This window comes from Podarcis raffonei, chromosome 14 (assembly GCF_027172205.1).
Source record: "Podarcis raffonei isolate rPodRaf1 chromosome 14, rPodRaf1.pri, whole genome shotgun sequence".
NCBI lineage: Eukaryota > Metazoa > Chordata > Lepidosauria > Squamata > Lacertidae > Podarcis > Podarcis raffonei.
The window spans coordinates 26991093-27006014 of NC_070615.1; the positions used below are offsets into that span (position 1 = coordinate 26991093).

The 14922-nt window shown below is 49.2% G+C and overlaps 1 protein-coding gene across 10 annotated transcripts in view; it reads right to left on the minus strand.

Annotated features, from left to right (window-relative positions):
• The window catches only part of TLE3 (TLE family member 3, transcriptional corepressor), a 49507-nt gene that overhangs the window by 5766 nt on the left and 28819 nt on the right, over positions 1 to 14922 (minus strand). For 4 of the 10 annotated variants that reach the window (XM_053365214.1, XM_053365210.1, XM_053365212.1 and 1 more), the window contains exons 7-16: positions 12873 to 13077; positions 11725 to 11741; positions 9235 to 9354; positions 8864 to 8914; positions 8133 to 8285; positions 6590 to 6722; positions 5012 to 5211; positions 4158 to 4234; positions 2282 to 2531; positions 1299 to 1546 (exon numbers count right to left, since the gene is read on the minus strand). In XM_053365214.1, coding sequence (XP_053221189.1) covers positions 1299 to 1546; positions 2282 to 2531; positions 4158 to 4234; positions 5012 to 5211; positions 6590 to 6722; positions 8133 to 8285; positions 8864 to 8914; positions 9235 to 9354; positions 11725 to 11741; positions 12873 to 13077 — 1454 coding nt within the window. The remainder of the gene's footprint in view (positions 1 to 1298; positions 1547 to 2281; positions 2532 to 4157; positions 4235 to 5011; positions 5212 to 6589; positions 6723 to 8132; positions 8286 to 8863; positions 8915 to 9234; positions 9355 to 11724; positions 11742 to 12872; positions 13078 to 14922) is intronic. The other 6 variants (XM_053365218.1, XM_053365211.1, XM_053365215.1 and 3 more) reach the window with 3 other exon arrangements.

Sequence of the window (14922 nt, forward strand, 5' to 3'; positions counted from 1 at the left end):
TTTAGGAGAAGGGCTATAAGCTCACTGGTGAAGGATCTGCCTTGCAAGCAGCAAGTCCTAGATTCAACCCCCAGAATCTCTAGGTAGGGAAGGGAGAGAATCTTGACTGAAAACCCTGGAGACCCACAGGCAGTCAGTGTAGACCAGGGGTCGGCAACCTAAGGCCCATGGGCCGGAAGCAGCCCACGGAGGCCATTTAACGGGCCCCTGAACCAAGCTGCCCACTCAGCGAGTCCCCATGCGCTGCGCTAAACCAGCGCAGTGCAGTGTGGGGACTCTCTTCCGTGGCTCCAGAAATTGCTTCTGTGCATGCCCAGACACCGGAAATCGTGTCTGCGCATGTCTGTGGTGCCAGAAATTGCTTCTGCACATGCCCAGATGCCAAAAATCGCTTCTGCGCAGGCGCAATTTTCAGCACCACGGGCATGCGCAGATGCGATTTCTGGCGTTGCACTGCGCCGGCCTGGCCCACGGAGGATCTCCGCCCATGCCCGGTAAGCCTTGCCGACCCCTGGTGTAGACAATACTGAGCTAGATGGACCAATGGTCAGACTCAGTGTAAGGCAGCTTCCCATGTTATTGTGAGAGTGGGCAATTTAAGCCTCTACTATCAGGGTCCCAAAGGTCCTTATCTCCAGCTTCCAGTTATTTAGGAAGGGAAAGCTTGATAGACACAGCTGCTGAGGAATCCTGCATTTGGGTTGCAGGTAAGGACCTGAGCTGAGCATATGGGGGAGGGGATGACAACTTAGGAAGCCTGGAAGCTTAAAAGAGGTCTCTGAGCACAGGAAGGTCAGTCAGAGCACTGGGCCCAGCTAGCTTAGTGCAGTCTACATGACCTGGCAGCAACTCTCCAGGGTCTCAGACATTCCCTGTAAGAAGGGCCTACAGGATCAGGCCAAAGGGGGCCCATCAAGTCCAGCATCCTGTTCCCACAGTGACCAACCAGTTGCCTCAATGGGACAGCAACAGACCCAAGCACAAGAGCCCTCTCTCCTCCTGTGGTTTCCACAACTGATATTCAGAAGCATTGCTGCCTTCAGCTGTGGAGGCAGAGCACAGCCATCATGGCCTGACCTGGAGATGCCAGGGACCTTCTGCATGCGAAGCAGGTGCCCTACCCCTGAGCTGTGACCCTTCCCGCTCTTCCAGAGCAAAGGGTGAACAGAACATGGCGCAAGAATGCAGCTCTTTGGATCCCTTGGTTTCATTTGGACAGATGCTTCCTGCAAAATCTCCTTCCCCATCGACCCAAGACTTCTTTGAAAGCCCTTCCTTACCACCAGGACCTTACTCACCTGACCAGTGTTTGGTTATGGAGATCCCAGACAGCAATGTTGCCGTCGCTGCAACAGGAGAAGCAGACTTTGGCGTCTGGGCTGATGGCCAAGGCGTAGCAGGCGGGGGCGGAGGAGGTCAGCTCTGCCTTGATCCTGGGGGTGGGGGAGGCCAGGTCCCAGATGGTGAGGGTGCTGGCCTCGCCCCCCACAATCAGTGTGCGCCCATCCGGGAGGAGCTTGCAGGAGCGGATATAGTTGTCCCTGTTCTGGGGGCAGGAAAACATAACGTCAATGACACAGCCCAGCTCCTAACTCCATGCAGACAGAGTCCATACAGTTCAACTAGCTAACTTTGGAACATTTGACCATTCCAGATACATATAAGGGGAGGTTCTCTTAGCAATTTATTTTTTTATATATATATATTTTCCCCAGAGCAAAATGGACTCTGGGTGCTGAGTTAGGCAGCTTGAGCAAAGTATTAATTCTATTACCATAATTGATTTTTTAATTGAAACATGATTAATCAGATGCAAGAATATTACGTTTTCACTTTTTGCCAAATAATATTGATTAGTTTTCCAAATTTCTAACAAATCAGTGCCAAATTACATCAAGTTTAATACAATTTATCCAAAAAGTTGACTTCCGGCTCTTCGTCTTAGAAAATCATTACATTATTGAGATAAGTAAGGAAGAGGTTGTATTGAGCATGGTAAATGTCCTCTGAAATATATGCCATTTCCAAATATAGCAAGCTTATATGTGACCCATGCAAACATTGCTATTGTTCATGTGCATTTATAATGTTTATTTACATATAAATCCATTAAAATACACGGAGAAACAAATGAAGGTGCAAAGAACCCAGGCTGAGTTCCCTAAGGCCGGCTGCTGACATGGAAAATCCTCAATCAGTGGCTTATAACTCATGAGTCATGGACCCAAAGACCAAAGGCTCCTTGGACTTGAATGGAGGGCCGTCCATTCCCACCGCTTACCAAGCAATCCAGCTGGGAGATGGGGCTCTTGGTGCCAGGCTGGCTGATATCCCAAATCTTCACACATCCTTTCCCACCAGTGTACACGTGCCGGGTAGGGTTGCTGATGGTCACAGCACACACCACCTCACCATGGCTCAGCGTGTTGATCTGACGGGCGTGGCGGGGGATGCCGGGGCCAGCCAGGGCGTCGTGAGGAAATGGGACGGGTTGCATCTGTCCATCGGCACTCACGTGAAAGGAGTAGGCTCTAGGGAGGAGACAAGAGAAGGGGCGCTGAGACTGGTGGCGGGGGAGAATGAGGGCTCTGAAGACCAGTTGCTGGGAAAGACAAGCGGGGAGGGCACTGAGGTTGCATTCATGGCCTGATTGCAGGTTTCCCATCCAGGTATCTGATTGGCCATTGTTTTAACAGGGTGCTGGACCAGATGGGCTCCCTTTGGCCTGGTCTCAGAACCTAGTTTAGATTTCTTCTTTTCCAGCCTAAAAAAGCTGATAGTGACAGTGGCTTCCATGAAAGGTTATGCCTCTATTTTAGAGGGAGTATATAAGTAACAGAGTTCGGCGGCATCCAAGGCAGGGGGAAGTGTAAGAGAATGATTTTAATCCTCAGGTTTCTTTGCAGCCCTTCATTAAAGCGTCTTGCACCATAGCAGTCTCTCAAGACTAGAGAGGGGATGATAAGTCTAAATTCAACACTTATCTGCTATATCATGCTGGCTTTTCTACTTGTAGTCCTTAGTCTGCATATTTGAAATATATTGTGTAAGATACTGTTTTTTAATGTTTGATGTTTTATTATGTTTTCACATAAGCTATAAGCCACCCAGCCAGATGGGTGGGATATAAATAATAGAATTTCATCATCATATTCATCCAGCAGCCAGGTTCTTCTTATGCTCTTGTCTGCTACACCCCCAACAGTCTCCTAGGGCTGGTGTAGTCCACCCTTCCTAGAAGTTGCCAATTGATTTCTGGATACAACTCAAGGTGCTCGGATTGGTGTTTAAAGCTGTAAACAACTCAGGCTCCAAATATATGAAAGACCCCCTTCCTCCCTACAGGCCTACTGGGAGCTGAGATTGGCAGAAGGGGCCCTCTTGGTTGTCTCCAGGAGATGACCTTCTTTGTGGTGGCCCCTAAGCTGTGAAACCTGCTCCCCACACAGGTGGCCTCTGGCACCTTCATTCTACAGTTTTCAGCGCATCTCTTCACCCAGGCCTTTGAGGTGCACATTTTTAGCACCCCGCCTTATTTTTATGCTTGTTTTAAATTGTTTTCAATATTGTGTTTTAATGCTGTAACTCACCATCGGGACCTTAGGGTGAAGGGCATGTAATAAACAAAAATTAGCAGCAGTCCCAGGGATTAATTAAGACATCACATCGCCTAACTGTCGCAATGCTATGCAAGTGTGGATGGTGCCAAAACAACCACGAGGAACATCCCACGGGAACATCAACACTTCTGTTCCCTTTTCAAACCCTGCTTGCCTCTTCATTTGAGGAGAATGGGATTTCTGCAACCAGAAACCTCGTCGCTGTGCTTGCAGCATTTCTTTTAGACCAAGGCAGCACCCAAAACTTCCACTGGTGCCTCTAGCTTGCTCCCTTTCCCCTGCATGTTTATTTTAGACTTTGAGGGGGGAGGTTTTCTGGTTTGGTTTTCAGACTTTTCTTTTTATTAATTCCGATTACGACTCAGGCAGACATATCAAGCCACCCAGATGAGCTCTTCCCTGCCGCCAAATTTACATGGGCAAGGAAAGGGTTAAGGTCTTCCTCAGAGTAGGCCCCCTATCTGGAGATGGGCGGCAATTGGTTTTCAGACTTGTGGACTGAACGCTTTGGGGGAGAAGGTTGAGGGTCTGACTTACGGCTTCCCGCCGGGGATGGACGCCAGGCTGGTGGACAGGACGGGGGTCCTCATTGGCGGATGCGGGTCAAAGCCAACCTGGGAACCAAACAAAAGTGAAGGCATCAGGAGCCTGGGAGAAACAAAGATGTACTCTCACAGACTCCCACAGAAACCACCCAGCAAAGTGCTGCTGGCTGGAGTGGAAATTCAGTTCTCACAGAATTACGGTCAGTTGGTTTTTTTCATGGGAGGAGGGGAGATAGTTAGGGAAAGACCCCTCCTCCAAGGCCAGGAAAATGAGCACCCATTTCTTAAGTCAGGATGGGGGATTTCCCCTTGTTCCACAGGCACTTCAGACCAACATAACATGGACTGAATGGGACAGAGAAAGTTGCCTGCCTCGTACTGAATCGGACTATTGGTCCATCTCACTCAGTACTGTCTGCACTGACTGGTAGTGGCTCCCCAGGGTCCCTACCTGGAGATGCTAGGAATCGAACCTGGAACCTTCTGCATGCAAGGCAGATGCTCTGACCACTGAGCTACAGGGGCCAGAAACGGAAGAACTAGCAAAAGATAAACTAGGAAGGTCCTGCTAGGCAACAGGCCCAGAGGGGCATCAGAAACTGCCTCAGACCATTGGCCGATCTAGGGCCACTTTCACACTCTACATTTAAAGCACTCAAATACCACTTTATATACAGTCATGCCTTTCCCCCAAAGAATTCTGGGAGCTGTAGTTTGTTAAGGGTGCTGAGAGTGATTTCCCTCACAAAGCTGCAGCTCCCAGAGTTCCCAGGATTGGCAGTTAACCCACCCCTCACCCACCGCCCCGCCCCCCATTGAAAGAGGAGCTAAAAAGGTTTTACGTACAGCTCCAAAGCTCACCATTGGTGACCGGCCATAGGCAGCGGCAGCAGCGGCGGCGGCAGCCGTCATCTGAGGCGGGATGTTGTGAAGGCTGGCGTAGGCCCCAGGGCTGGTGAGGGAGCCGTTCATCTCATGGTGCCCCATCATGGCAAAGGGGGTGGCATAGGAACCGGCGATGGAGATGGGTGTCCTCAGGGCAGATGCTGGAGAAAGAGAAAAAGGGAAGGGGGGGGGAGAGAGTGGATCAATTACTCGGGGGAAGAAACGCTGACTGTGGTCACCAACTTGGATGGCTTTGAAAGAGAATTGGACAAATTCCTTGGGGAGAGTTGTCAGTGGCCAGTAGCCATAATAAATAACAACAACAACAGTTATTGTTGTTGTTATTATTTTATTTATATTCCACTCATCTGACTGGGTTACTCCAGCCACCCTGGGCAGCTCCCAAAATATTAAAAACACACAAAAAATCAAACATTAAAAACTTCCCTGAACTGGGCTGCCTTCAGATGATCTTCTAAAAGTCAAATAATTATTCATCTGTTTGACATCTGATGGGAGGGCATTCCACAGGGAGGGTGCCACTACTAAGAAGGCCCTGTGTTTGGTTCCCTGTAGGTTCACAGCTTGCTCTGAGGGAATTGCCCAAAGGCCCTTGGAGTTAGACCTTAGTTATCTGGGCTGGGCAATGGAAGTGGAGATGTTCCATCAAGCCGTTTAGGGCTTTAAAGGTTATGCTCTGCTTCCACAGCTGGACGCAGCAATGCTTCTGGGTACCAGTTGCTGGAAACCAAAGGAGGGGGGAGTCCTTTTGTGCTCCGGTCCTGCTTGGGGGCTTCTCTCTGGGGTCTCTGGTTGGCCACTTTGGGAACAGGATGCTGAACTAGATGGGCCACTGGCCTGATCTAGAAGGGGGGTCTCATTTATATCTCTCACCTTTCCAAGGTTACATACTTCTCCTCCCCCCTCTTTTATCCTCACAACAGCCCTGTGAGGTAGGAGAGGCTGAGAGGCAGTGACTGGCCGTTGGTCACCCAATTACATTCATGGCCAGGCGGTGATTTGAACCCCAGTGCCTTAGGTACTCGCTCAACGGTCTAACCACTACCTCACACTGGCTGGTGATTTGAACCCTGATCTCCTAGATCAGAGCTTTCATGTTGGTGACACACTTTTTTGACACATGTCTTTTCACGACATGGTAATTCAGTTTTACTAACGAACCAGAGGTTAAACTAACCCCTTTCCAGCCCCTGGAGGAGCATGAGGAGCATTTATGCGACGCAGCTGACACACTCATGTGCCACGACACACAGTTTAGAAAGCTCTGTCCTAGTCCTACATTCTAGCCACTGGCCTACGCATTCTCTTCTGTGACAGGCTGCTCAGATTCGTAGATGGAGGGGTGGAAAGGTGGGTCAGACAAGAAGGAAGCTGGGAGTTCCCTGTCCATTCCAAGCAAACGCTAAAACCTAAGCCCTCTCTAGACCAGTCTTTTAGTATCAAACATTGCTTTGCCTTGGCAGATGTGGCGAACACCTGAACCACATGCACAACAACCCTGCGAGGGGAGCCACATACCTAAGGGATCCATTCCAGATGGCTTGCCTGGCATCGGCCGAAGGCCCGGGGTGGTGCTTGTCCCAGGCGTTGGGGCGTCGTTCCTTGGAGTAGGGGTGTTGGACTTCAGCCCTGGGGTGGAAGATTTGTCGTTCTGGTGCAAAACAAGATTGGGGAAGATGGGTTGGCGTCAGCAAGATCGATTCCACAAGTGCTTGTGGGGTCTCTTAGCAAACAAACAAGTTGGGAGGAGGTTTTGGCTCAATGGGAGTGAACCTGCTTTGCATGCAGAAGGTCCCAGATTCAACCCCCAGCAGCATCTCTGGGTAGGGCCAGGTGAGACCCCTCCCTAAAAAGCTGGAGGGCTGCTGCCCATCAGTGCAGACAGTACTGAATGAGCTGGACCCATCGTTTGACTCAATGGTCTACCTCAGGAACCCAATTCTGAGATCTGCCTCCATTTGACATTTTGGCAAGTTTGTCTTTCTGCTTTCTTCCTACGAAGGATCCTGAGACAAAGCCAGTCTTCTGCATTTGCTGAGATTCCCAAAATGAAGAAGACTCTCTGAGCAGAGCCACCAAATCTGAAACCTCAAATAACTCATATCTATGATCAACCCTCTCCTCAGTTTACTCCAAGACGGAGTTTTGAATTCTTCTAGTCAAATGTGGACTCTCCTATATTTCTTCTTAGCAAGCATGGAAAATGTTGAACATTCGTTCTGGCTCTTGCTTCAATGCAGCTCTTCTCAAATGCCAAAGAGTTACCAAACATTACACATCAAAGCATGTTCCGATCAGTAAAGCATCTCCCTTGGATCCTTCGGGTGGGGATTCTGTGCCCAGCACCCCCCAACTATTGCCCCAAGGCAAGCATGTTCTTTGCTTCTCCAACATACAGATGGGGAACAAAGGCCTAGACTGTTGACTTTAAACTGGCTCGAAACGAAAGCTGCTTTCTGGACCAATGATCTGCACAGCAAAAATGGTCCCATCCACAGCAATTATTACCAGGCCCTCTTCTATGTGATCAGGTTTATTGGATCACTCCTGATCTCCACAGTCCGATTCATGCATTTATAGGTCACCTTTTCTTCCAAGGAGCTCAAGGTGGCAAACGTGTTTCTCCCCTGCCCCCCCCTCATTTAATCTCCTGAACAACCCTGTGAGGTGGGCTAGGCTGAGAAGCAGGGAATGGCCCAAGGTCACCCAGTGAGCTGAATGGCTGAGTGGGGTTTTGAACCCTGGTCTCTCCCAGTTCCTAATTTCATAGAATTGTAGAAATGAAAGGGATCCTGAGGCTCATCTACTCCTGCAAAACAGGAATCTCAACATGCGGTCCCCCATCCAATTTGAAACCATGCCAGACCCTGCTTGGCTTTGCAAATGTGCTAGCAGTTTTATTGCTGCGCCACTAGGTTAAAGACTCAAATCACTATGCTAACGCTGCCTTTCTCTAAATTCACTCGTAAGCCGGACTTCCACTCCTCCAGGGAGAACCAGCCCCATCTTCAGCAAGCATTCCCAAGAGGGCAGAGGCATCTTCGGCAAGGCCTTCACTTACATGGCCCAGGTCTTTAGTCTTGGAGGAAGGGGTGCTGCTGGATGAGGCCACCGAGGCAGGGCTGTTGGGGGCATCCTTCTTCAACCCACGGGCTTTGTCGATCCCGTTCTCCGGAGGTGAGTGGGCAGGGCTCACCCGAGGCGTAGCAGGATCCTGGGGAGCAGGGAACACAAGGAGGCTGTTAGCAGCAGGGGCACCACGGAGTCCCTTTGTCAAAGTAGGATGGAGGGGATTGCAAAACACCCTAACATAACACATTTACTTGGTATACTAAAACCTATTTACATGTGTGTGTGTGTGTGTGTGTGTGTGTGTGTGAGAGAGAGAGAGAGAGAGAGAGAGAGAGAGAGACTTGCAAACTTATGAGACTTTACAGACTTATTCTGAGGCACATAACAGCATAAAACAAATTGCTGCTGCTTTCACAGAAAAGTTCACTCTCTACAGTTGATTACAGACCTAACCGGTGGGGGGGGGGGAATTGTCTACTGTGGTGACATCCTTGGGTTCTATACTGCGTTCACTCTTTCCAGAGCATTTTGGATGCAGCACCCCCCCCCCCAGTAAAGCCACTGGACGCCCACAGCTTCTGCATCAAGAGAAAAATCTCTTTATTCTTTTTCTACAGATTATGCACTTAAAAGAAGCCTGGCCAATCCGCTCCATCTCCATATAAGGTTAAAGTGGACTTCTTGTTTGAGACTGAAAGGGAGAGGGACCCTCTGTCGTACCTCATTGGAGACGTCCACCACCAAGTCATCACTCTTGTCACCGTCGCTGTCCTGAAACAAGAAGCAGTGACTCAGTTGAAAGACAGAAACGCCTCCTCCTTAAAGCCTGCAAGGGCTGCCTAGGACGACACCCCCTCTGCCTACTGCGAAGTAGTGGATGAGTCATTATTAGTCCTGCGGCTACATTGCCCCTTGGCAAGATGACAGGTTTGCGCTTGGGGGGAAAATATGATGTGACTTTCGTGATTGTCACAGTTTGAGGTTTGACCTGTTATCATGTGTGTTCTGCTTTTGTGAACCGCCCTAAGATCTATGGTCCTTGGCCAACACCAGGTCAGATGGAGAGCACCACAGGGGCCTTCAAGACTTACATATCGGCTCATGCTGTCCTTCTCCTCTGCTTTCCGCTTCTTGGAATCGATGCTGTAGTCAGTGGGATTCCTGTGCTTCTCACTGGCTCTCAAACTCTCTGATGGGGAGATGGAGTTATTCTAGAACAGAAGGAGAAAAAGAAGAGAGGGTTATGCTGCCCGCTTGCCTCTTAATGCACCCCCTTGTTATGATCTCCCCCCGCCCCGCCTTGAGGTGGTACCACCCATTTTGGGAACCACTGCCCCAAACCATCCCAAGGCAGAAGACCACAACAGCACATAGCCAACTTGTGTGCACATTTCAGACACATGACTTAGAAACTGTGTACCAATCTTAAAAGTGAGAAGCGAATTTGTTTCGATTTGTGGTCCCTTGTCCCCTTTCTAGATTTAGGACTTCCTAGTGCAGGATTCCCCAGCCCAGCAGCACCTCCAGGTGTTCTGGACTACGAAGCCCATCATTCCCAGTCACAGCATTGATGCCAAGGGCTGATGGGAGTTGTAGTTCCAAACCCCTGGAGGGTGCCAATTTGGCAAAGGACATCCTGTCTCGCAGCCAATTAAATGTGCTTTTTAAATGTTTTGCAAGTATGTGATGGCTTTATATGTTTTTATTGCTCTGAACTGCTTTGATGTATATTTTTATGCAAATATTTTTATTAATTAATAATTGGGGGTGGGGATGGGGAAGCTCAGGCTTAAACTTTACTGCCACTGCATGTCGCACACAGAACGTAATTCTGAAAACAGCTGCTGGCCTCTTGGCATCTCCTGCCTCTGTAGTCAAAATTACAGGCATTTTGTTTCTCCACAGAACTCAACCCTCATCCCCCCCACCCCGCAAAAGCCTTTTGCTAAAGATAAAGTGACTCTAAGCCAGCCCCCATCCTCCCTTTCTTTCTCCTCTGAATGGGAGAAGCCCAGCAGTTCATGTTTCCCTCCTCGCATCCCCAATAAGCTGCTTTGGGGATCAACCAGCCGCCTTTTCTTCTCAGCCAGTCATGCTGAAAAGGCTCACGGTTCCCGAGGAAGAATCGCATTAGGGCCTCTGGAGGCACTGAGGCAGGCAGGCCGCCAAGAATCTCCCCTCCTCAGAATACATCTATCTCAATATTTTTGCTGCTGCAGCAACCCAATTAGGGAATGTGAACAAAGCAACCTGGAGATGGATCTATGAGTGTCAAGGCCCTGCCCCCCTCACCCTAATTTGGCAAAAATGCTGCATCCCCCCAGAAACTCCCCCACCAGCCCCTTCATGAGAGCTTTTGGGGGAGGGGCTGCTGAGGACTATCTCCCCATGCCCACCAAGATGGCTCTGCCCTGTCATGGCGTCTGACACTCTGAGGGGCCGTTGGCGTCCCTCAGATGGGCAGGAAATCAATAAAAAGGGGGGAACTTTGCGCCTCAGGGGCATCCCCTCCTCCAGTTAGAGCTGAGAGGTGGAGAATAGCTGAGGCAGAGTCTACAAAGACCCCTCCCTCAGCCTTCCTCATTTTCAAAGGATGATGATAATGAGGGTTTGGGCCACTTTGTTCCTGCTCTCCTCACAGCCTCTCTTTCAACACAGAAAGAGTAAGCAGAGCCCTCATAACTGTAGCTGGAAGCTGAGCCCCACCAAGGACCATTAATGTCCAGATGGATGGCGACGAGGGAGCAGGGCGGGGGGCCGCCGTCCTCGAGAAGCTTAGTTAACTGCCTGACCTTCCACGTCCCTGCCTCACACAACGTAATCACCCAAGTCCTTCCCAAAAGATTAGATGACCCAAGATAATGGAACAGCTACCAGCAATGAAATTGCTTCCTAATTGCTGAGGGGGCTTCTTGCTTCACTCCCCCCCCAATCCCCCAGGTCATCAGCTCAGACTGAACCGCTCTCATTGGCAACGGTTGAGACAATCTCAACAACAGCCAAATGGTTAGAAAAAAGAGTAGAGAAGTCAACCTAAATCAGTGGTTTCCCCTCCAGGTAATCCCACCACTATGGGCAACCTTTGCCAAACTGGTGCCCTCCAAGTATTTTGGACCACAGCTCCCTCCAGTAGGGATCTCAGATGTTGGGGGTGATAGGAGCTGGGTCCATAACACCTAGAGGAAACCAAGTTGGCAAAAGCGGATGCCAACCAAGCTGAATCCAATGATCTCAAGACCATCCAAGTGGCAGGGAAAGTCTAAGCAGAGTGGAATCCAAGGAAAACAGTGGCAGAACCAAAGCTCAGGGGTACAGCAGCTGCCTCGCCTGCAGAAGGCGTGAAGTTCCATGTTCAACGGTGTCTCCGGATAAGGCTGAAAATGTCCCCTGCCTGAATCCCACGACAGCCCAGCCCAGATGTTCCTGACTCTGGAATGGAGAAACGTTTTTCTGGGGAGTTGAAGTTTCTAAAACAGTGACATTTGATGGAAGGAGAGCCCAAGCCCAAGGAATGGCAAAACTCATCAAGCGTTCAATACAAAGATGGTGTGATGTCCAGAGGGGAAGAAAAGGGGACTTACTGCGCTGGCGTCCCGATCTTCCAGGAATGAAGGCCGAGTTGGCACAGAGGTCGGAGGCAGCCGAGTTGAAAGGGAGCACGAAAAGAAGTGGGTGGGGAAGGCAGGGGGAAAAGAGAGAAAGTCTTAAAATAGAACATCAACCCAACTGTTCCTTTGCACGTAGCGATCTCTGGTCTGGCTTGATAAAAAGCCCCGCTGGCCTTTTCATCTTTGTTCTCTGGAAGGAATCTTGGCCCAGACGGCAGCAACCCCCTCGCTCCTTTTATTTTATTTTTTGGCAAACAATTACTGGGCCAAACAAGCAGCACCACACAAGGGGGGAAAATGGAACAGACATACAAAGAGGAAAAAGGGCAACTAAAAAAATAAATAACTGCAAAATGGTTTGTTGACACGTTTCTTTCCAAATCTGGAGGAAGAAACCCATTTCCTTCCCATGTTGGTCCTTAGACAGAGAGATTTTTCCGGCAACTAACTAGGCGGCTGTTTTCTGTCAAGGGAAGAAGGCTGGAAAAGCCCTTTTGCTGGTGGAAGAGATCCACAGATCCTTTGGGGGGGGGTAGGAATTTCACTAGTCTGGGAATAGATTGAGACATGGGTGAAGAACTTCAGTCACAGAGTGGCCCTCAGTGTATTTCTATCTGGCCCCTGGTGACGCTTTTCCCAGGCCCTGTCCCCTCCCTCAAGCGCATTTTCCTGCCTCAAGAGGATGGAGCTGTGGGCATGTAGAAACATCTGCCTTTTGTTTGGTTGGGCCAAGGGCACAAAAAGAGCCCCACCCATTACTCTGCCCTCTCTTGCCTCTGGCTGCCTGCGAGAAGATGCTGCCCCTGAACTGATAAAGAGTCCCTCCCCCTGGATTAATGCAAAAACATTTTGGGGAAACCTACATTAATGCCACCCCCCTGCGTTTCCCAGACTGCATATGCCCACACAATACATTTAAAGCACAGGGCTCCACCTAAAGAATTCTGGGGAAAAGGGTGCTGGGAACCATAGCTCTGTAAGGGTTAAACTACAGTTCCCAGGATTCTTTTTGGGGCAAAGCCATGTGCTTTGAATGGATGGTGCATCCTTCCTGAATGGAAATTACATCCACAACCCACTTTAGAAGCAGGGGTTCAGAGGCCCGCCTGCCCTTTCCTCACCTCGGTGGTCCAGGTCGTGGTGGTTCTTCTCATCTTTCACCGTCAGGTGGGCTTGGCTCCCCAACGCCCCGAGAGCCAGGAGCCCCGAGCTGCTCCCCGTGACCGGTGGGATCCCAGGTGGCGGCAGGCCTGAGGGGTGGGGCGGGAGCTGAACTGGGGGGCCGTGGGCCGCATGGGAGAGGTGTTGGGCCTGGAGCTGCTGCTGCTGCAATAAAGCCAATGGTAAGAAGCGCTGCGACGAGACCTGGTGCATCACTCTCACAAAAACCAAATCAATTCCAGATGGTCAAATTACATTGACAAAAAAGGAAGGAAAGGAAAACTTGAGCTTGAAAGGACGGTGGCTGCACCGCTGGGAAAAGGTTAGTACTTCAAGCCTTCATGCAGGAAAAAAATAAATACAAAGTTGTAAAAAGTTGCTTATGTACTTTTGGGCATCACACCCATAATTCTAGATACAACTGAGTTTACATTGTGTGTTTTTTAAAGGCAAAACAGTATAAAGGTTATGCACTTTGATACGTGCTAAGGATAAGCATTTATTGCCTTGAGTTTTACTGACAGTACTTAAAAGCTCTGCAATCTGGAATTCTGAGATTTGAATGGCAAACCTGGGCCAGGTTTATTTTTGGCTTTAGGCCTGGGGAATCAAACCTAAAATGAAACATTAAGCAAGTGAAAGTGCAGGCTGCAGAGAAGGGAGGGGGAGGAGAGAGAAAGACAGAGAGAGAGAGAGACTTTCAACAAGAACTGCAAACCAATCAAAAGAAGAAGAAAATGCAGGCAAGATTAGGAACATAAGAGGAGACTGCTGGATCACTCAAGTGGCTCATCCAGTCCAGTTTTCTCTTCTCATAGTGGCTGACCTGTGGGAAACCCTCTCCCCTCCTGTGGCTTCCAGCAACTGGTATTCAGAAGCACAGCATAGCCACTGGTTTTTGTTTTGTTGCCGGCGACCCTGGAAGGATTTCGCATCCTGAAAGCCAGGGTGATGGTGATGGTGGTAATAACAAGGTATGCAAACTTTCCCAATCCTAGCCAAGGCCAAAACAGCACCAATAGCATTTGCCTTCCTGCCAGAGCATTGGAAAACCTGAAGCTTGCGCCTGTCCTTAGTTAATGATCCCCTCCTTTCCTCTAGGAGAGTCTTTGTCAACTTGCTGCCTACCTCCAGGTGTTTTTCCACTGCCACTCCCATCAAACCCAGCCAGACACTGGGGGGACAGGCCATGCTCAATGCCAGGTAGTTAACCACACTCACTTGGGGCTCACAATCAGGGGGGCAAAAAAGGGGAGCACTTTGCAGTGTTTCCGTGCGTGTTAGCAGGAGTGGGGGGGGGGGTAAAGCTACTTCCATTTTAAAAAATGAAGGGGTGATAGCTCCCCCTGTCATTAGTCGCACATAACAGTGTGGTCTTGTATGGCATTATTTATCAGTATGCATTTACTATTAATTTACTTATGGACAGATTAATTGGGGGGGGGTTGGGTTTATTAACTGTAGTACTATTAAACTTTCTCTCTCTTTTAGGAATCCAATCTTACTTATTTCACAAAATTTATACAGCACTGGATTGCAAAAAAAAAAAACCTTCAAAGTGGTTTGCAAAAAAAGATAAACAGTGTTATCAATAAAAAGAATCAGCAACCATAATTTAAGATATCCAAAAGGTTAAAATAACAACAAACTAAAAACAGATTAAAACTCGCATCAACTTTCTCAACATCTGGGTAGGCTTGCCTTTAAAAAAATGGTTTTAGGAGGTGCCCAAAACAGTACAGTGAAGGTGTTTGCCTGATATCAGTATCTTGTGTGTTTGGCAAACCTGCACAAGCTGAAACAAACAACACGAGCAAAAGTGTGATACGCGCACATGCATTTTCACCAGAGCTTTTTAATCAGAGGTTGGCTGGCCATCTGCCAGGGATTCTTTAGGTGCGATTCCTGCACTGCAGGGGGTTGGACTAGATGGCCCTCGGGGGTCCCTTCCAACTCTTACGGTTTTTCAAAAATAGAAACAAACCAAGGAATAAGTGTGCAAGTGACCTC